The sequence below is a fragment of the Lonchura striata genome, chromosome 6 (assembly GCF_050655825.1).
Source record: "Lonchura striata isolate lonStrDom1 chromosome 6, ASM5065582v1, whole genome shotgun sequence".
NCBI classification, from domain to species: Eukaryota; Metazoa; Chordata; class Aves; order Passeriformes; family Estrildidae; genus Lonchura; species Lonchura striata.
The window spans coordinates 4,411,056-4,432,283 of record NC_140708.1 but is presented as its reverse complement, the minus strand read 5'-3'; the positions used below and the strand labels follow the sequence as shown (position 1 = coordinate 4,432,283).

The window sequence follows — 21,228 nt, the reverse complement described above, 5'->3', positions numbered from 1 at the left end:
AAATTCCACGTATTTCTGGGGCTGTAAATACCACTCCCAGGGGCGGGATGCCTCGGCAGGGCTGACGGTGTTGCTGTCACTGTAAATCTGCTGTGCCTGGGATCAACATGCTGCTTCCATCCTGGGCTGGCCAAGGAACTTGGGCTTTGCAGTTCCCTTCCACCCCTCTCAGTGTCTCCAGGGCTGGGTTTGTGCTGGATGACCCCACAGGGGATGCCCCTCACGTGAGGGGGGGATGCTCTAGCATGTGATCCTTTGAGAAATGCTCCAAACTCCAAAAATTTAGGGGAAATCCTAAAGGTGCATTTCCAGCTGTGTGAGCCTGGCATTGCTCATTGTCCTGACTGCTCCAAAATTATATTTACACCAGTGAGCATTCTCTGCTCTCAGCACTCCAGTTATGGGTCATTCATGTCAAAACCAAGGTTTTTATGGTGAAAATTCTCATCAAAAAGTCACTGTTTGTCTGTCCACAGTGCTATTACAAAAAATAAAAAACAAAAATCAAGCAACCCAAGGCTGAGCCAGAATGAGCTCACATGTGAATGGAAATGGCTTTTCAGGCCAGTTTTATCCCCCCTACACCTTCCACGGGCTCCTCATTTGCCAAGCAGCTTAATTATCCTTGAGTGAAAGCCTCTTCCCCGAGGCCTCTAATTGCAGGTTTGGGTAATTGGTCTCAGTGTTGCAGAGTGCGCTTGGGGCTGGGCTCCCCCCGGCAGGTGTGACCCTCCTCCTCCTCCTCAGTCCCGGTGGGAGCCCGTTCTCCTGGCTTTCTGCCCCAGTGCCCCGCCGTGGCTGCCGGGGAGGAGCAGCAATCCCTCGCTGGGTGTTCGGGGTGCTCCTCGCTGGCCATGAGCAGGCTCGGGGGCCTGACTCAGCCCCCCTGAGTCACAGCCCCGTGGCTCCCATTAGGAGTGGGTGCAGTGGGATTCCCCACCATTCCCAAAACATCCAACTCCCACCGAAGGGGCTGCCCCGCCAGGGAAAGAGTGCCAGCAGGGAATTTCGAACCAGTGGTTGCATCATCCCACCCCCAGCAGAGGTGACAACAGGGAGGCGGCAGCTTATCAATCACAAGTTTTATTAGAAAAGTAAAAAACCACCCGACACGATTGCATAGGAATTTTCGCACTTGAACATCAAGTGTATGAGTGTAAACTGTAACCAACGAAGTGCCCCCAGCGTGTCGGGGCCGGGGGTCCTGCCCTCCGGCCCCTCTCCCACGGCCCTGGCGATCAAAGACACAATTCCAGCTGGGCCTTGCCTTTGATCAGACCCCTCGGCCGCCACTCGCTGCCACGCTGCCCCTCCCCGAGACCCCATTGATTACAATCCTGGTTTACAAAAGCCCCCCACGATTGATCAGCCGTCAGGAGACCAGCGCCCCTCCGGCAGCCCCGCTGCCGCCTCCGGGGACGCGGTCGCGGGGATCAACCCACGATCGCCGACGGCGCGAAGCGACCTCCGGCTGCCCCGCGCCACGGGTGTCCCGGCACGGGCAGGACCCGCGGGGACTCGGCCTGGCCCAGCTACTTCCACCTACAGCCCTACTCCAGCCTAACCTAAACTACAGCGGCATCAGGAGCCGCCACGCTCTGCCCGGCTCTTCCGAAGCACTTGGGAAGCGGCTCCTCCATCAGCACTCCTCGATGAGCAGCTGCTCGGAGCTGTACAGCTTCTTCTTCATCACCCTGAAGCCCGTGCTCAGCTTCAGCGGCGCGAAGGCCGGCCCCGAGGAGAAGAGTCCCTGGATCTTGGGCCAGAGGCGGGAGTCCAGCCGGAGCACCAGGACGAGCTGGAAGGTGGGCACCACAGCGGGGTCGGCCGCGATGTGCCCCACGCCGTGGCACGCCTTGCCGTGCTCCACGCACAGGTCCAGGAGGGCCCCGCGCAGCCCGCAGGGCTCGCTGCACGCCAGGCGCAGCAGCTCCGCCCGCACCTGCGCCCGCAGCTGCGCCGGCATCAGCAGCCGCGAGCAGCGCCCGGCGCCCAGCGCCGCCCGCCCCAGCGTGGCTTGCACCACGTCCATCAGGCTGGCGCACAGCAGCTCGTCCTCGGGGTCGTGCAGCAGCTCCAGGTCCATGTCCGGCAGGGAGATGCCCTCGGCGTACTCGGCATCTGCGGAGAGGACAAAGGCAGGTCAGTACGGGGGTGCCGTGGGCGTGGGAGACGCCGATCCCAGGGGCTCGGGGGGTAACAGGGGTGTGCTGGTGGTTCTGGGACGCTCCGACCCGGGGGTCTGCGGGTGCCTGGCACAGCACCACCACCCCTCCGCCCAGGCGCCCCCATCAATCCTCCAGCCTTGAGGGACCCGCACTCACCTCCCTCCGAGCCGGAGGCGCTGCCCAGAGACTCGCAGTCGGAGGTCTCCAGGCGGCCGCGCTCGCCGCCCGCCAGCCGCTCCCACAGCCCGGGCATGGCTCCGGAACACGCACGGTCGCGACTCTGCCGCACCCCCGCGCCCCGCCCTTATATACCCGCGGCGCGGCTGGCCACGCCCCCTCCGCGTCCGCCAATGGGAGCGCGGGGCACGTCCGCGGCGTCTCTCCTGCCCGGTGACAGCGGGAGGCCACGCCCCCTCCGGCCACGCCCCCTGGCGGCCGGCGCGGCGCCGGGCGCTGCAAGCGGGACCCGCGGTTGCGTCAGGGCCGGCCCGGGCTGCCGGCGCCGCCCCGGCCCCGCGCTCCACAGCATCCCCGCAGCCCTGCGCTCGGGCACAGCCGTCACGCTCCGACGGGAAAGGGGACACACGCCGTGCCCCTGCGGTCCCCGAACCGTCCCTGGGCTGGGAAGCCGTGCGGGTTCCCCTATGGGTTACTGGGGTTTGATCCCCTCGAATTCCAGGGGCACTGGCGCGGCCGGATCCTGGCGCCCCGGCACGGGATGGCGCTGAGCCCTGCTGCCCCGCTCCAAGCGTTCGCCGGCCTTGTCCCGCTTTCCTCAGGCAGGAAGGGATGGTGGAGCGAAACCTGTTGGAGATGAAGGGGAGCGGGGGCAGGGCACGGCCAGGCCGGGATGGGCTGTGCTCAGTGCCAGGCTGCCGTAGCCCCACCTGCCTTCCCCGGTGTCTCCTAAATGGGGACGCGGGCCCTGCGTGCCGCTCCCCGCGTCCGTGCCCCTCGCAAAGCCAGACCCCAGCATGCACGGAGCCCAGTCGGAGATAAAGGGCTGTTTGTCCTCCCGCTGCGCTGCCCGCGGCTTTATCGGACGGGCTGAGCACGCTCTGGAGCCGCCCCAGGACCTATCTCGGCTCCTGTCCTTCCCGAGCGCAGAGGGATAGGAGCCGGCGGTAAACACGGTGCGGAGCACGGGTCCCCCACTCACGGCCTGCGACCTGCCCCCCGAAGGGTGCAGAAAGGGGTCCGGGCACCCCAGCAGCAGCTGCTTTTTAGGGGTCACAGCTTCAATCCATCTGTATTTTGGGCATGGAAGTCCAGGCTGGGGGAGTGGGTAGCATCCCAGGGAGCAGAGGAGAGGTGTGGGGAGCTGGGAACAAGTCCTGGCTTGCGCCTACAACTTGCAGAGATACTCCCTCGGTTTTTGGGACAAAAAATGAACAATCCCCCAACCCCCAGCTGTTAAAAATACACCCCAATATTTGCACACTCAGCGGGATGGTGCTTGGGATCCTGTTTTTCACAAAATGTATCTCATGGGTTATTTCTTCCCACAGCCACCAAGTCATTGGTACGAACGTCAGCTGGGCAAGGCTGAAAATAGATGCGAATCTGCTGGTTTGGGGGGTCAAAACAGGGGGAAAGCAGCAAATAAACAAAAAAGAGGTAAAGGACCACAGGGAAGGCACCTTGCTAAAAATAAGCTGGAATTCTAGAGGCAAGCATAAATATTTTTCTTTCTTTGCCATAACATCTCCTGGTAGGCAGCAGAGCAAGCAGCTCTGGTGCAATAGCAAGTTTTAAAGGGAAATGTAATTTTTGATCCCTGCAATAAAATAATCCAGCTGGGAGGGGAGGCAATGGCTGGCAGCTCCTTCTGCTTCCCAAAAGAAGCTGAGATCCAGGCCACTCCTCTGTAGCAGGGCCTCTAGGAATGATTTTGGGCTGGAAAGCAAAGTTTTAGCTACAGTGCTGGCAATCCCTGCACTTCCCCTGCCCTGGTCCTGCTGCTGGCAGTAAACCCAGCGTGGTTGCTGTGGAGGAGCAGCGTGTCTTTCCCCCTGACCTGCTGTCCTTTCTGGGAGAGCAGAGATTGAGGCTTTCTGGACAGTCTGTTCCCAGCCAGCTGTGCCTGTCTGGGATGAGATTGAGTCGATTGGTCTGATTTCCAGCCCGGCTATGCAAAGGGTTAAGCAGGAGCCGGGGGAGCGGCTGGCATTGGGGAGGGTCCTTGGCTGGGCCCCTGCCCGAGATGTGCTGAGCTCAGCGCTTTTGCAGGCTGCAGGGGGAGGGGGCTGGGAAGAAGGAGGAGGAGGAAGAGGAGGAGGAGGAAGGGAGGAGACGTACTGAAGGCTCAGTGTGTGCTCTGGCGCACGTCTGGTGCAAACTGTGCCCCTGTATGGTGAGGAGCAAATTCCTGCCCCATGGGCTATTGTTATGGAGGAGTCCCTGGCTTCATGTTTTTTCCTAGCAGCTCCGTAGCCCAAACAGTTGCTCTTAGGTAAATTGACACACTGTTTTGGCACATTGGGTTGGCACAGACACCAGTGGGATCCTCTGTGTCCAAGTAACAGAGGGGCTGAGGCCATGGTTTTTACTGTGCCCCCTAAGTGCCTGGTGGGGTGTGTGTCCTTCACACCGGGTCCCTGGCTGTGGCTGGGGTGACAGGCACAGGAGGGGTGATCCTGCATCTTCCAAGCCTGTGGCCAGCTCCGATAGGCGAGCTCTGGCTGCGTGGGACGCGGTGGCAGGTCCCGGCGTGCTGCTGGCCAGGCAGGTCTGTGCCACAGCCAAACCTTTGGGGCCGTCTCTCGCCCCTGGGACAAGCAGCTGCAGGAGCCGGGCGGAGGAACAAGGAACATGCATCCAGGAGGGAGGTGGACAGGTTTTGGCAGCTGAGATGTGAGCGCTGGGTTGAGTGCTGGGCCGGCACCGTGTCGCTCGCAGGGTGTGGGCTGTGAAACTCATCTCGCCTTGGGTGCTTCTGGGGGCGCAGATGGCAGAGGGAGTTTCTGGGGGTGCTGCCCCACACTGCGGCATCCTCGATGTTGGGAGAGGCCCTCCTGGCGGGCGGCCTGCCCAGGCAGCAAGGCGAGCGCGTGCCTTGGCGCTGTGGCCGGTGGTGGGGCCATGGCCAGCGGCGAGAGGAGCCGAGGAGGGGAGGTGTGAGCGGGGCTTGTGCCGGTACATAATGTTCTGCTGCGAGCACCCACAGGAAAACCAACAGCAGCTCTGAACAAGGCTCTTTGTTCGGCTCTTTTTTTATTTTCCCTCCCCTCCCCGCATCAACTTTTTCTGGCAGCTGCTGGGCTCCCTCCCCCCTGCGCTCCGCGCCCAGCAGAACGGCCCCCCGGGCTCCCGGGGCAAGGGGGATGTGGGGCTTCCACACCCCAAGGAGAAATATCCACTGCTGGCGCAGCCCCACTGATCTGCAAAGCAGGAAATAGGTTGGTTTGGGAATTTCCAGCTGCCAGGGAAAACCTGGGTTTGGAGGAGGGGGAGTGTGGAAAGCTTTTGCCCACACAGACCCCTCCAGTTCTCCCTGCCTTACATAAAAGTGTTTACTGAGCAGGAGGAGGGAACGGCCAACAACATGTTTTTGCATTCGTAGTACTGTACAGGGTGAACTTTTCACTTCCTCTCAATGGCTCTCACACATGTGTCTATTTTGGTGCTGGGCACACATACAAACACACCATGTACAGCACGGAGCTAGGGACGTTCCCTGCTCCTGGTCTGTCCCAGCACAAGAAACTGCTGCAAAACAAGGAACGGGAGGAGGGCAAGGGGGATAAATCTGAGTCCCGCTGTGTTCTGGATCTGGATGGGAAAGTTCTGGGACTGCAGCCCCTGGGCAGAGCTGCAGGCACTGAGTCCCTGGCATCCCAGGAGGGCTGGCAGGGTAGAAAAGTTTCCCAAGTTGAGCAGTGAAAAGGAAAAGCTCTTTCTGTGCCTGATTGTGCTGGGTCAGTGAGCAGAGGGGAGCGGGTGTGAGCGACTGAGTTTGAGGAATCTACTACTCCTGTTTTCAAACCCCACAATGATATGGAGTGAGGATTTTTATCAGGTTTGGCTAAGGTAGATTTAGGTGGCTGGAGTAAGCAGGATTACAAATAGATGCCACCAAGCAAACAAAAAAATGGAGGTCCGAAGCACTCCCTTCTTTCTCGAGCAAGCCCATCTGGGATGGAGTTTGAATCCCGCCTGCCGTCACGTTTGGAGCGCTCCTGGCAGCGGAGCCACTGACGGTGCAGGAGGCCCCCACAGAGCAGGGCCTGGCAGCCCTCCAAGGCTGGGGAGGAGGTTTTCTGGGCTGGGGCCGGGGCCGGGGCAGCCGGCGTGGGACAGGCTCAGCTGAGCTGCAGCCCTACGTGGGAACACCCCTCCGTGAATTTCCAGAGCTAGAATCGCAGCTTCACCTGCGGACCGGGCAGCGTGCGGCTCTGGATTGCCCAGAGCTGACTCTGGCACTGGGACTGATTTATTAACAGCAACAAGCACAGAAGGTGGCTGTATACTTTTCCCCTTCAGTTTTAGCTAATTGCTGGTCATCTAAAATGGGAATGGATCCCAGTTAATCTGTTTCAATGCAGATGTGACTAGGCTGAAATAGTGAGTGAAAAATACAATCATCTCTTAAGTAAGATGTTGAAAATGGAAAAATTAGGCATCTGGAGCAATAAATCAAATAATTGCTTGCATGCGGTGCTGCTCCTACCCCCTGCTGGCCGGCAGAGCCATGGGGCGAAGGCTCTCATCCATGGAAAATCAACATGTGGAAATGGTTACACCAGAACGTGGAAATCCAGTTCCCTCCAAGAACAGAAGTGAAGTACAACTGAAAATCAAGATTATTAAAATGGATGGGTTTAAACCAGGGTCTTCTCCTCTGGCTGAGTTAAAGCAGGATTCAAATCTCACTTAAATCAAGTCACTTTTAAGTATGGTTTGGTTCCTCTCACATTGAACTTTGGTCTACCATCATGACAGTCGATCTGCCTCTGAGCTTCGCTAAACCTCCTTAACTCCCAAACAGCTGATTCTTTCCCTCATCAGACCAGATAAAGAGTTTCAAAGACACAGTTATTTTATTGTCACAGAGAAATCTAATACTGAACAAAGAGGACAAAGTTTCAGGGTATTCAGAGACAGAGCAGTGTCCTGGCAGCACTGCCAGAGGAATGGTGATGAAGAGGGAATGGCTTGGGCAATGGCTGAGGCACTACTGGAGCAGGTGACACCACTTGGCCCCTCACCCCACACTGGGACAGTTTGTGTCCATCCCCCAGAACAATGGCAGGGGATGACGAGTGCTTCTAGCATTTGTTCCAGAGGGTTTCCCCGCTCACCCAGCGCTCCGGCTGTGCTCCAGCGGGAACCTGAGTTACGGGGTCGCCCTCCCGCAGCCACACTGTCCGTGTGCCCTCCTCTGTAAACACCATGGAGATTCTCTGGGGGCTGTACAGATGATCCTGCCTTCTAAGTTACAGAAACCAAGCCCTGCCAGCCTGTAAGGATCTACAGAATCTTGTCATTTCCATTTATTGGCAGCTTTACGGGGGATCCCCACTCTCAAAAAAACCCAAAGCCCCGTTCTGCTGATGCAGCTGTCAGCATCTGATGAATGGGGGGTGTTTTGAAGCCAGGCCAGAGAACATTTTTCTTCTGCTCCCTGACAGCAGTAATCCAGACATGCTCAGCCCGAGGAGGGAGTGAATCCCAAGAGCTGCTCTATTGGCTTGTACCTCCACTCATCTGCCTCCAGCTCTTCCACCAGACCGGCAAGTTTTTCCATCCTTGCGACTTGTTGATCTGCGAGGAGTTCAAAGGTAACTGTGGTTTGCAATGGCAGTGCAATGAAACCCTTCAATTAGATGCAAATTCCCAGCTGTCAGTGGGGAGCAGGGCAGAATAAAACCCATGGAGCCCCATTTGAATTCAAACCCACTTGGTGCAAACAGCAAGGAGAAAGCAGGGACAGGCTTTTCTGCCCCAGCGTGTGTTTACCCATCCCTGCCCGTGCCACGTACATTCAAGTCCTAACAGGGAAACATCAGGCCCATTAGTGTATGGGGGTGAAAACAGGACGAAGCTCATTTCATAAAGCATAAATATTTATAGTGCAGAAGAACAGAGAAGTTCAGAGAGGGCTTGGTCAGCCCATGGTGGAGCTGAGTGCAGCAGCAGGAACTGTGCTTTTGATGAAGGTCCTTGGAGGAGGACCTGGATGAGTGTGGCAGAGAGGCTCTGCAACTAGAGCCTGCTAATGAGAGGAAGGTCCCCAGACAACATCTTCCTCTCAGGTTTATTTATAACCAGTCGCGTGTTGGGCACACAGGGTCCATTTTCAGTTAAATGTGCTGCAGTGGTGCAGAGATGGGAACATCCCTCCTCCCAGCTCTGCTGGAAGTCTAACAGTGCTGTAAGCTCACTGCAGCCTCTTGGAGAGACGGCCCAGGGCTAGCAAGAGGCGTAGCGTAAACTGTGTGATTTATGCTGACTGCAGCAGTGGGTGCTTTAAGAGGGACTGTTCTCACTCCACCTCCTGCACTCTTTTGGGAACTGTCAAACAAACAAGCCAAAAAATGATGACCTCTATCTTTTTTTTTTTTAAACCCTCCACCTTTCTTACAGGGAGAAAACAGGGAGGTGCTCCACAATTCCAAAGGCTGCTGTCTATTGGGGTGCCAGGCTGTGTAGCAGCAGCCACAGCAGAGCTCCGGAAACAATGGCTCTGGAGTTCAGCTTTGCTTTCTGGTGCAGAAATACAGGATCACAGCCTTGCAAGCTGCTGCACACCCCCACAGCCGGAGCAGGACAGGAAACCTCTCCACTCAGAGACAACAGGTGGAAGTACCATTCTGGCAGACAAGAGGCGGGGACCAGAAAGGATGTGACCCTCAAGCAGCAGACAGGATCTGCTGCTGGGCTCTGTGAGAACCAAGGCTGTGACGCAGCCGAGCCCATCGCTGGGTCACGGGCACCTGGGTGAGGGCAAAGGGCCTGGCAGGGAAGCAGAGGTTCAAACAGGACGTCAGGCTGTTCCCTGGGGAGGCAGGGAGTGTGCTCAGCCCTGTCACGCCACACCACGCGTGGCCACCTCCAGAGTGACTCTGGAAACCTGACTTGACCCTGCCAGGGCCACAAAGGCTCAGCAGAGAAACAAAGGTGGAATGGAGCGTCCCTCTGCCCCAGGCCAGAGAGACAGCGCTGGGCCGAGATCAGAGCGTGGGCGTTTCCTGCCCAGAACCTCCTCCTCCGGCCTCACCTCGTCCTGCCACACAGCCAAGGAAAAACAAGCTTCGGGAGGCACAGCCTGTTCCCACCCCGCCTGTGGGCTCCTGGCACTTTGCATAGAGCTTGCAAAAGGACTCAGTGGTGGCCTGACTTAGCGTTCACTCTGCTTTCTTGTGGCTGCCACCCCAGAGCAAGTCAGGCTTTGCCCCCACCGCCTTCCCCGAGCCACACGCGACCGGCGCTTACCGTGCTTCACTTGCTTTAATGTTGACGCAACCTGAAAGCTGAACACAGACTCGCAGAGGAACCTCTCAGAGCCATCTGTAAACATAAAAAGGGAGATGGTTGAACCCCAGAGTTTGAGGCTGAGCAGCCTTCAGTGCCCCTGACCTCCTATTTTTATGTTTGAGGTGTGGGCTTCCCCTTGCCTCATTCCAAGAGGTTCCCCTGTGCTGACCGCAGCCCCTGTGACCCTGGGCAGGACTTTGGCTGGTTCCTGCCTGGGAAGACATGCCAGGTGGAATTCTGTTACATCCTCTCTGACAAGCAATTTTAGTCCATTTTAAATAGAAGTTAAAGGAGAAGCCAGGTAATGTTATGGCTGTCTCTGATTCCCTCAGGGCTCAGACACTCGTGTCCTTAGAATGCTTTAGGATTTCCCACGGGCTCAGACCATAACCCTGCATAGAGTTTCAAATAATGTTTATCTTTGCCATCCAAGTCGGTAATTGATCATGCAAGTGACTCAGAAATAAAGCAATCTGGAAAACATAGCTAATTGTGTACCAAGGACTGACATAGTTTATACTGCCTCCTTCTAAAAATCCCCAAAATACCTATGGGTTTATTTAGAAACAAGCAAGATAACTAAAGTAGCAATAAAAATCAATCAGTCAGTGGGAATTTTTGAAGAGGAAACTGCAACTTCTCCACAGGCAGCTGCCTGATGAAAGAATGAGTGCATCCCCTTTGGTGTCAGAAATTCAAAAGCCAACCTAGAGCTTCCTGCAATAGGGACAGTGTTTGGTTGCTGCTGCCACCCAGAGCAGGCGAACTGCTGTGTTCCTGGTAAAGAGGTCAGCCCAAAGCACAATCCATTTAAAGCTTTGTGCCATAACAATGTGGAGAGCAGTTTCAAAGACAAAACTCTGAAAAAATCTAATCCAAAGCTGAACCCCAGGGAAGAACTATAGTTTCACCATGCTCAGAGCTTCCTCTTAGAAGTGCTGCCCCAAATACATCGTGGAGACATCAACAAGAATTTTTTCATGGAAAAACATTGGAAGGGGCTGTCCAGGTAGGCAGTGGAGTCACTGTCCCTGGTGGTGTGCAAGGAACAACTGGACATGGCACTCAGTGCTCGGGTGCTGTTGACAAGTTGGGGATCGGTCACAGGCTGGACTCGATGGTCTTGAAGGCCTTTTCCAACCTAAATGTTGGATTCTGTCCTCCGACTCCCTGTCTGTCCTGCCGAGTGGCTCTCAGGAGGAACAGCTGCCTATTTGGTAACACGAAGTGCTTCATTACTTTAATTTGTTTTGACGGCTCGTTAAGTTCTGTGAGCAAACCTTTAGTCATAATTACTTCAATAGCCTGGCATATGGACTCTAATGTATAATAAAAACAACCCTTCAATGGCACAGCCATCAGTTCCCAGCTGTCCTGTGCTGCCACAGGGACACTCCAGCCTCAGTCCCTGCCATCCCACAGTGACAAGGGAGGTTCAAGGGCAGCAGACAGAGAGATGCTGGTTTAACCCTGTCACCCAGAGGACCTGCCCCTCCTCCCTCACCCAGAGCTTGCTGGGCTTCTCCTTCCACAATCCTGATGAAGCTGGTGGCAGGGCTCAGGCACCCAGATACAAGCTGGCAGGGAGACAAGCTGCCTCCTGGACTAACCCAGTCAAATCCAACCCAAACCAAGAAAATTACTATTTCTGCCAAGAAAAATATGCCTGTCTCAGCTATCCTCTCAGCAATCCCTGCCTGACATCAAAGGATTAGCTAACAATGAGCAATTAACACAGTCATGTTCCCTTTCAGGTAGATTCTTCCTGTTCTGAAGTGTTGTCGTGGAGATAAAAAGCAGGTGACTGCCAGAAAAATCACTTCCTCCTGAACAACTGGTGGGATAGCCGGGATCAACCAAACTACGGTGCTTCCTTTCTACCTCCAGCTTTTGCCAGTGGGGTGAGAAGTTCAGCAACTGGAGGAGGAGTGGGGAAGGAGAAGAGCAGCAGCAATCACCTTCCAGCATCTCCCCGGCTCCCTTGGGATAAGTGAAGAGGGCTTTCCGGGGCGGCGCCAGGTCCGAAACGCTGAACCCCGACCCTGTCACGGAGCTGCCACTGACTCCGCCGGCCGAGGAGGATGAGGAGGAGGCTGCCATTGCACCCCGGCCCAGCCTGGAAGGACAAAGAGCAGAGCCTGAGTTAGGAAGGGCATCTTGGAGTTCCCTGGGGTGCAAGGCCAGCAGCCACACGCCTCTGAGGATGGACGAGGGCAGTGAGGGGCAGGATGAAGCCGCCCCCGCTGCCCAGAGCGTCCAGGCTGCCCTACATGTGTGGGAGAGCTGCCTGTGCCCACTGTGGGGATGGGCAGAGCTGTGACACCCCGGAACTGAAGGTAACCCCCGCTGCGACCCCTCAAGAATTCCCCTGGGAATTCCTCCAGAGGGTGCACAAGAATAACGAGGTGCAGGTTGCTGGCCTGAATTCACCGGCCCTGGTGATTGTCCTGCTCCCCAGGGTCATAAAAGGCAGGGTTCCTTTGCTTTTTTCCTCCTTGTTTCCAGGAGCACAAACATAGAAGCCCTGCTGCTCATAAAATCTGGAAGGCTGTGGGACTGCCAGTTCCAGCACCGCATCCTGCACGGAGCCACGCCGTGCCTAACCCACAGCAGCTGCTTTCTGCATCGCCTCAGACGTGCTTTTGCCTTTCAAACACTGTGTTTGACCTAAACTGGGAGTGCCTGAGGATCCAGCTGCCTGTGCAGCACAATTACAGCTGCCTCTTGCATGCTCCCTTCTCAGCCTTGTTTTTAAGAGGTACTGGGCTTGTCATGACATGGGAATTAAAACTGCTTACGTCCCTCTCTGATAGTACAAAAGGAGTCGCTTAGCTCTTATCAGTGACAGCACTTGCTGCTCCTCCAAATACTTATAAGCACTTCCAAATTATCCTGCCCATTTCATCCATTTGTGTTATCATGTGTAGTACACTACTGCAGGCTCTGTAGGGTACCCAGACAGTGCCCTTGGAAAGCACTTGAGGGTTTTGTGGAGAAAATGGGGTTTTAAGACCTTAAAGCTCATCTCATTCCACCCCCTGCCATGGGCAGGGACACCTTCCACTATCCCAGGGTGCTCCAAGCCCCATCCAACCTGGCCTTGGACACTTACAGATATTAGACAGCCACAGCTCCTCTGGGCAGCCTGCACCAGGGGGTCACAGGGAATAATTTCTTCCCAATATCCCACCTAACCCTGCGCTCTGTCAGTGGGAAGCCATTCCCCTTGTCCAGTACCTCTGTCCCTTATAATTAAGTTTCCCAAGAGTGCTCAAAGTGCTCAAGGTAACTGTGTGTAACACAGAAAACAGGAAGCTCACAGGAAGCTCGGGGCTTACAGGCCGTGACGAAAGACGTCTGCATAAAACACTTTTATTTTTGCTACGCTACAGCCAGCAACACCTCCCTCAGCAAACCCTCAGGCTCAGCTCCCTGTTCGCAAGGGAGGTGCGACGATCGTCTGCGCTGAACCTGTGCCAGCCGGGGCTCGCAGACCCGACAGATTCTTAAGCGTGGCTGCAGGGGATTTATTTTAAACAAACACAGAGGAGAGAAGGCGGCAGGTCAGGGCGATGCCTGGGCCTGTTACGGCAACCTCCGGCCGGCGCCTCAGGCACCGCCATCCCGAGGGGGCGGGGAGCCCCGCGCTCCCGCCCTGACAGGCCACGCCCCCAGTGCCGCCATTGCCACGCCCCCAGTGCCGCCATTACTACACCCCCAGTGCTGCCAGGCCACGCCCCCAGTGCTGCCAGGCCACGCCCCCAGTGCTGCCAGGCCACGCCCCCAGTGCCGCCATTGCCACGCCCACGCGCTGGCCACGCCTCCTCCCCGCCCTGCCGGCCATGGCCCCTCCGAGCCGCCTCGCGGTGAGTGCGGAGCCCACGCGCCGCGGCCGCCGCCGCCCTCCCCGCGCTCTCGTGCCGTCGCCCTTCACCTTGCGGGCCGCCGCCGCCTCCCGGCGCTCCCCGGTCCCGTGCCGAACCCTCTCTCCTCTCACCTGGGAGCGCGGACGGCGGCTTGGTGCGGGCGGCACGCCCGGCCGCGCTCGCGGTGCATGACGGGGCGGGGCGCGCGGCGCTTCCGGCGGGCCGCGCGAGGGGAGCGGGAACAAAATGGCGTCGGCCCCGCGGGCGCACGGCCGAGCTTCGCTGCTCCCGCCGCCTCCCGCCGGGGTGGGGGTGCCGGTGTAGCGCCGAGGGGCTGTATTGCTGCGGTACCCTCGGCGCCCCGGGAATTCCCACGGTGCGGACCCTGCCGGTGCCCCTGCCGCCCTCCCTGGTGGCCTGGAGTTGGTTCCCGCGGAGCCCTTCTGGATGCTGCCGTCGGGAGCGGACCCGGCCTAAGGCTGCAGCCCCAGCTGCGCTCTGCCTCCCGCTGTTGCTGCGCACTTTGCAGAAGTCCTTGTGTCATCTGTGACACCGATGTGTTAAAAACATAACTCCCCAAGAAAAGCCTGCTTGGAAGGAAAAGCCCCAGCGACTGATTTTCATGGCTTTTTCCGTCATTGCGCACAGTTGACCTCTGTACTTCTTCCCTTGAGCAACAGGAATTACTGCTTTTATTGAAGTGTAATGTTTTTTATTATTCGTGTGAGTTCAGATGGTCGTGAGTCATTTTAAAAGGTGGGGCTCGAACTGAGGGGAGAAGTATTAACCTTCTCAACCTGATGTCACTCTGTGATACATGCTATACCTTGCTTGTGAGGCAAGCTCTTATTTTTTCCTGTTCTGTTGCAGTGGATAAGTAAACCTTCTGACTAAGGTGATTTTTTTCCTGAAAACTATATTTTCTGAGTAACAGATGCTGGTTTAAAATTGAGACAACCAATATTAAATTAACCATGCCAATTGTTATAAATACATATTACAATATTGACTTTTCACAAATATTAAAATGAATACTATATATGTGTTATGTTATAAAGTTATGCTGTATTAATCTCTTTTAAGTAATTTAGTAAATACAATTTTTAGGCTATAACATAATACTAAAATAGAAACTATGTGATGTAAGATACTTTTTATAGCTAACTCAAAGAATAGAAAAAATAATCAAGAAATGCTTCACATTATCCTATCTATATAAAAATAACAACTGACACCAAGATCCCAAGAAACTAATTACTATCTCCTTATCAGAAAAACTTAGACTTCTAAGAACCAAGAAAATTGATTTACAAGATGAGGGGGTGAAACTAAAGTTAAGCAGAAACACCTTAGTTTAAAAGGAATATTTAAATCCTGTATGAGATATATGAATATGCAATAGGCTATTGCTTTTAAAGAGTAATCTTTTGTTAGCAAGGTGTGCTTTGTGGCAGAGTGCCAGACACCCAGACACCCATAATTCTTAACTTTTTATCATCTCTTATTATCCTGATTTTCATTACTATTAGACTTCTAAAATTTTAACAAAAGTGTTTTTCACACCAGTGAATATAGAAATTCAAGTGTTGGAGATGTGAAGTCTCTGACAGAACACTGCTGGCTCTTTGTTTTAGCACCATTAAACGTTCTCCACTCTAAACATTTTTAACTCAGAACCAACTAAAGCCCAGAGAAACTTTGAAATGTCACATTGACTGAGATCACAGTGACTTTTAGCTGAAACCTGTGAGTTTCAGAGTTACATACCTTACCCTGCTTAAATTTCCTGTTTCCACTTGATTGTGCTTTACTTACTTGTGACTTCTCATCAAATTGCTCTTTGATTGAGACACATAATATTTGAGGAGATGTTGCCTTTCTTAATACTTTTAGCACAAGGAGGGGAGGCTGAGATTGAATATTAGAAAGAAATTGTTCTCCTATGAGGATGCCAAGGCTCTGGCACATGTTGTTCACAGAAGCTGTTGCTGCCCCATCAGAGCAACCTGGGATGGTGGAAGGTGCCCCTGCCCATGGCAGGGCATTGGAATGAGCTGAGCTTTAAGGTCTTTGCCAACCCAGTGTGCAAGGAAACACTGAAATAGCTTAGCCTGGGTTAGCACAGCTGTCTTTGTTGTTGCAGTAGGAGGAGGAGCAGGATGGATGTGCTGCGGCCCCCCTTGATAAGGATCGGGGGGCGAGTGTACCGGAAAAATCTCATCCAAGAGCAGGCCTTCCCACATGAGGAGGAGGAGGACTTCTGTGCAGGTAAGGATGCTCAGGAGGTGTAATCATCAACACTGGGGACCTAGGGAGCTCTCAGAGTTGTCTCTGATGCCTTTGTGAGTGCAGAGACCTGCCCATGTGGCAGATCAAGGTCTTCAAGAGAGAGGAAAAGGCAGTCCCAGTTATCCCAAGTGGGTTGGTTGACTGTGCTGCTGACTGTTCAATTTTCCTGCTGATTGTGGAAGAACTCCAGGAAAAGGGAAAACCAGTGTTGCTCTGTAGATCTGTTTTTCCCTGGTTTCTTTCTTTTCCTTACCATCTTTATTTGCAGATATGGAAGCTGCTTGCTAAAGACCCTCTGTCCTTGCAATGTTTGTGGCTTTAAAACTGGCCTTTGGAAGGTGTTACCTACTTTGGGGACCAAATTTTTCCTGTTCTGGTGTGCTTTACTTTGACTTCTTGCCTCCATGTTGCTGTAGTTATGTGTAAGTTGTGGGCACAGAAAAGCTCCACTGTTAATTTTCAGAAGGGAATGTGGCAGTTTCTCCTCCCACCTTGCCTTTCAGTGGTTGCACTAAGCTTTAACCAGGTGCTTTCTGTTCAAATTCATCCTTGCTTTTGTTGGAAAGGGAATAGGAAGCATGGATTCTTTCAGGGTGTTCTGTTTGATCCGTGCATGACTGAGCAGCCTGAGGATGAAAGGTGCATCTGTTCCTCTGAGCCTGTTTCTGAATCACTGTCTTGAACCCTCCGACCAAAACTCCCCTCACCTTTTATCTGTCTTCTTATGCAGCCTTAAATTTCTGAAATTGGCTGCCAGAAGAGACCATTCCCACTGTGTGGGAATTGCACAAACTCCAGCTGAGAAAAGCCGTGGTTTGTAACTACCTGCTTCCTGTGCCTCCCAGCCGGCCGGATTTAGAAGCTGTCATTATGTGTTCTGGGGCTGGTAGTGAGGTGATAAATAAAAAGCAGTTATCCACAGCAGAGAGAAGCTCATTCCTTCCTTCATTTAACCTTGGAAGAAGGCTAGGAGGAGACTGTTGTCATCCATAAAGCACTGCCAAACTTTACAGAGGTTGTGCAGGGTCTGATGTGGTTTTCCCGGTAGGCCCTGGTGACTGTGTGGATGAACCCTGCGATGCCTTTGTGGTGGAGGAGACCGAGCGAGGCTTCCAGTGCCGGCTGGACGTTCCCAGCCCCTTGTACAAGTGAGCCTGTGTGCTTTGGTTTATTTGATGTGCCGCCAGCTGGGAAAGAAGTTGAGCACAGAATATTTATTTTTGGAGGTTGGGGCGAGCACTGGATCCCTGGGATGTACTCTGTGCTCTGGGTTTGAGTGCTAGGGAAGGGGAAATTGGCAATGCCTTTCTAGTGCAGTTGGGCCTCGCTTGACTCCTCACCGTCCCCGTGGTAGGGACAGCAGGTGGTGCTTGCTGGCTGGCAGGAGAGTCTTTGAACATCTCTTGCCTTGAACATAAAAGCATCGAGGAGGGGGGAGAAGGAACGGGAGGAAGAACTGGAGCGAGCAGCCTGGTGGGAGAGTTTGTGGGAGCTTTCAGAGAAAGCACACACAGCTGGAATTGGCTGTTGACTCCAGTCCCTTGTTTACTGGAGAACCTGTAGTGTTCAAAGTTTTATCTAGTTATTTTTGACAGTTTTATTAGTTAGATCGTTTTTCTGAAATACAGAGACAGAAAAGTGGTCCATTGTGTATTTGGATGCTGGTAAATGACTACTTTGAGCAAAGCAAAAAGCTGATATAGAGCCCTTCTTATCTCAGCTGGGATAAAGGGAAAAGAGATTAACCCAGCTGACAGAGGCAGAGCTGTTGTGGACCTACCAACTTATTTTAACTTAAATCAGTTTTGAGCCATAGCTCAGCATTGTCCCAGGCTGGACATGTGTGGAGTCCTGGGAATCACCTCTGTGCCTGGATGTGGTCCTGCATGTGGAGCTGGGTGTGTGCATCCCTCCAGCACAGAGGGTCCAGGTCTGGACACACGTGATGGAGCGTGGCTCAGTGTCACTATGTGAGGGAAACTCTTGCACTTTCTGCCTCCAGGTACATCATTGGGAAGAAAGGGGAGACCAAGAAGAAGCTGGAAACAGAGACTCAAACCTCCATCAGCATTCCCAAACCTGGAGTGGAAGGAGAAATTGGTGAGTAGGGGACACAAAATGGATGTGCTTTTATCTGCTCTTGCACAAGCACAGTTTAAGCAGGGAGGGGGTACTGGAGGTGTTTTCCCTTTAATTCCTACTCCTTACACAGCACTGACTCACTTTTTGGCCCTGGGAAAGTCTTCACTTCACTTTTCTCCTGAGCTTATTTTTATTGTCTGTAAATCCTTATTAAACAGTGTCAGTTGTTTTTTTTTTTTTAAGTCACTTCTAGGCCTTTAAATGGCTTGAGAACTTGGGTCCTGAATGCGTTATATTTTTTATTTTAGGTTTGCTTTTAAAATGCTATTTCATCAATAAGAAACTGAAATAAGCACTCAGAGAAGTATCTTGTCTGTCTGTGTGCAAAATAAACATCTGCACGTGCTTTAATATGAGAAGGGTTGAGATGACATTTGTGACTTTCTGGTGCTGTCACTAGATCCAAACAGTGAGAGCAGGGCTTCTTGTACCATATGTTCCCTCTCATCACTTCCAGGGATTTAAAAAGAAAGGAGACCTTGCTCATCAGGGCTGAGCCTTGTGAGTGCTGCCAGAGTGGGTATTTGGAGGGTTCCTTAGGGCATGCTCCAGAGATTACTGGCACAGGGATGTTTGTGGCAGAGCTATGAGGAGGAAATGCTGGGAGGATCACACTGTGATGCTGCACAGGAACATGGTGGTGCTTCTCGAGTGGGTCTTGACTTCTTCCCAAGAACTGTGAAGGACTGTTAGGAAGGTTGAGAAATGTTGAAAACATTGAATAATAGGAAGCCAAGGAGATTTTGATCCTTGCTGTTCTTTCCTTTTGAGCTCAAGTGTTCTCTGTTTGGTGCCTTGAAGTGCATGCACAAATAACACAGTCTTGATCCTTCATAAGATTTCCTTGCCCTTTTCACTCTGCCTATATGAAAACTTGAAATTATGTTCTAGAAATCTGAAGGGTCCCTGAACTGATGGGCTCTCAGTTACTGTTTTTATGCCCTCAGAACTGACTTTCTGGACAGCAGAGGGATGGCTGCTTTTGATGGCATCATCCTGTCTTTGCTGAGGAAAGCACAGCTGTATCAGACATTTTAAGTCAAGCAGGGAGTCTGGCAGGTTTTTCAGTGCATGCTTGGGGGTTTTGATTCCTGCTGCTTCCTTGGGAGGCTGAGAGCAAAAGCTGAGAGCTTCAGGAAAGCAGAGAGGTGTTGCTGTGTCTCCCTGCAGTGATCACGGGGCAGCAGCGGAGCGGTGTCATCTCTGCCCGGACGCGGATCGATGTGCTCCTGGACAGCTTCCGCAAGAGGCAGCCCTTCACACACTTCCTGTCCTTGGCTCTCAACCAGCCTGCCATCCAGGAAAAGTTCCTGCAGTTCAAGGAGGAAGTGCTGGAGAAGTGCTCAAAGGTAGGGACCCATGTGAGGATTAGAGTGCTGTTTCATTTATTGAGAGAGCTCTTTGGCATTTTCCTTGAAGGCCTTATTCTATTCTGTTTCCTAGGAATGCGTTTTCAACAGGCCTTTTACTTAAGTTGGTGGATCTGCTGGGAATTTGTTGAGTGCTTTTGTCAAATTTTCTGAAAAGTAGAATGGTTTACTTAGCTATCCTCCCATCCAGAAAAATCTCTACTAACAATACACTAAGTTTCAAAAGAGGGTTGGGATTTTTGTTTTTAATGGGAAACTCACTAAATAATGTAGTGGACCTGTCGACATTTTATATTATTTTTACATAACCATGAAATTAGGTAGGAATTTACAAATTTGCTGCTGCTTCTGTTTCACTTTTGGCTCCTGATAGTGAAGGAAGATGGGTGTCATTGCCAGAGCTGAGCGAGAAATGACTTGGTAGCACATGCCATCCTGCAAATCTCATCACTTCCCTTCTTCCCCAGGAGACTTTGTGCTGACAGCACTCCTACTTGCCTTCAGATCTTGTGTTGGGAGGAGCAGGAAATAGTTAGGCATAGGGAAATGAGGAAGAAAATTAAGGGAAAGCTCTGCATCCTCTGGCTTATCTTAGCATGCTTCTGGGCTGTCAGAAGTGGTGTGTCAGTGCACAGGGTTGAGCTGAGGAGAGGGAATGGTGTTTTTAAATTGCCATGTCCTCTGTGTCTGCTGCAGGACATCTCTAGGCAGGAGAGAGGTCTGTGCAATGCAGGTTGCATTGCAGACACACTGCAGGGTTCTGTGGGCTGATACTCTTCACTTTCATGTCCATCACTTCTTCTGGTGCCTTGCTAAGGGGAAAATACAACCTTGCAGATAGTACAGCTTAAGAAGTTTAGTTTCGTATATCTTCATACCATGGGTGTGAATTATCTGATATCTAGGGAGATATGAATTCTTGCTCAAGTTCTCATGGTCACTTGCATGTCAGTTGTTTCATCTCCAAGAGCAGAAATGAGCTGTCTTTGCAGTCTTGTCTTTCCTGGCAGTCGGGACTTAAACTCCTGTTCTCCTCCCAGCTGCTTTATTCCTTGACAATTTAGGAGCTTTCTATCACCTGACATTAAATACAACTGAAAGTGGCCAACAATTCCAGGGATTAGCCAGTGCAATGCCAGGACAACTTTTCCCTCGGGCTAGGAGGATGATCTCTCCTCATTAGCCAGCAGCACTACCTTTATTAAAGCTCACCTTGATTAAAGGAATGCCCTGCAGGCAGGGGGATAGAAAGATTAGCCTGGGAAGGTGTAGGCTGGACAGATTTGGGACCTCGGGCTGGCATCAGTGATGGCCTGGCTCCCTCTGTTGGTTTCTAGTTCAGTCCTTATGTGGGACACACCAAGGTACAGTGAGGGAAGCAGCTCTTTGAGGGGCTGGTGACCTGCACGGGGCTCTGTAGAGGCTTCTCGTGCCATTGGCTCTGGAGTGAGGCTGCTGCTCTCAGCATGGGCTTTCTCTTGCCCTTTATCCCTTTCTGCCTGGGCTTATGGCTGCTACAGTCCTTTCACATGGCCTTCCTGGAGATCTGGTCCTGCTCTGCCTGAAGACTTGGCATCCTGGACTCCAGGTATTTGGTCCTCCTCCTCCTCTAGCTGTCTGCCAGCAGGTCCTGTGGATCTCTGTGGTCCCTCTCCATGGCCTTGCCCGCTGCAGTAACATCAGTGTATCCCATACTACCTGCTGGCTTCTGGCTTCCAGGCTGCCCTGCTGTTGGATGAGTCTTCTAGGGACCTTTCTAAGTCCTTTCACTGTCAAATTTCTAAGATGTGTGGTTTAGCCATCTTTGCAGGCAGTGCTGTTGTTCGTGCTCTCCTCCATTGTTTTTAATCCTTCAGCACAACCGACTGACCCAGGACCAGCCCTTCTCCCTGCAGAGCACTAATTTTTCCTGCCTCC

The 21,228-nt window shown here is 53.1% G+C and overlaps 3 protein-coding genes across 13 annotated transcripts in view; 1 reads left to right on the top strand and 2 right to left on the bottom strand.

The window, feature by feature from the left end:
• Positions 1 to 1,067: 1,067 nt before the first annotated feature.
• On the bottom strand, positions 1,068 to 2,450 carry DDIT4 (DNA damage inducible transcript 4). Its single transcript, XM_021543887.3, has 2 exons — positions 2,325 to 2,450; positions 1,068 to 2,121 (listed from the first exon to the last, which is right to left on the bottom strand). Exons 1-2 carry the CDS (start codon positions 2,419 to 2,421, stop codon positions 1,640 to 1,642), a joined length of 579 nt encoding a protein of 192 aa, XP_021399562.1. The 5' UTR covers positions 2,422 to 2,450; the 3' UTR covers positions 1,068 to 1,639.
• A 4,738-nt stretch (positions 2,451 to 7,188) lies between these two features.
• Positions 7,189 to 13,715, bottom strand: ANAPC16 (anaphase promoting complex subunit 16). 2 transcript variants are annotated; one of them, XM_021543858.4, is made up of 4 exons: positions 13,642 to 13,715; positions 11,603 to 11,760; positions 9,603 to 9,677; positions 7,189 to 7,931 (listed from the first exon to the last, which is right to left on the bottom strand). In XM_021543858.4, the coding sequence occupies exons 1-4, from the start codon at positions 13,698 to 13,700 to the stop codon at positions 7,816 to 7,818; spliced, it is 408 nt and encodes a 135-aa protein (XP_021399533.3). In that variant the 5' UTR covers positions 13,701 to 13,715; the 3' UTR covers positions 7,189 to 7,815. The 2 variants fall into 2 exon arrangements, with proteins under 2 accessions (XP_021399533.3, XP_021399532.1); XM_021543857.4 differs by having other exon boundaries at positions 13,579 to 13,700.
• Positions 13,472 to 21,228, top strand: part of ASCC1 (activating signal cointegrator 1 complex subunit 1) — a 35,410-nt gene continuing 27,653 nt past the window's right edge. For 2 of the 10 annotated variants that reach the window (XM_021543854.4, XM_085583890.1), the window contains exons 1-5: positions 13,472 to 13,510; positions 15,654 to 15,778; positions 16,848 to 16,947; positions 17,802 to 17,899; positions 19,112 to 19,290. In XM_021543854.4, coding sequence (XP_021399529.1) covers positions 15,670 to 15,778; positions 16,848 to 16,947; positions 17,802 to 17,899; positions 19,112 to 19,290 — 486 coding nt within the window. In that variant the 5' untranslated portion in view covers positions 13,472 to 13,510; positions 15,654 to 15,669. Of the gene's footprint in view, positions 13,511 to 13,720; positions 14,406 to 15,653; positions 15,779 to 16,847; positions 16,948 to 17,801; positions 17,900 to 19,111; positions 19,291 to 21,228 lie in introns of those variants that run through there. The other 8 variants (XM_021543855.4, XM_085583892.1, XM_085583894.1 and 5 more) reach the window with 5 other exon arrangements.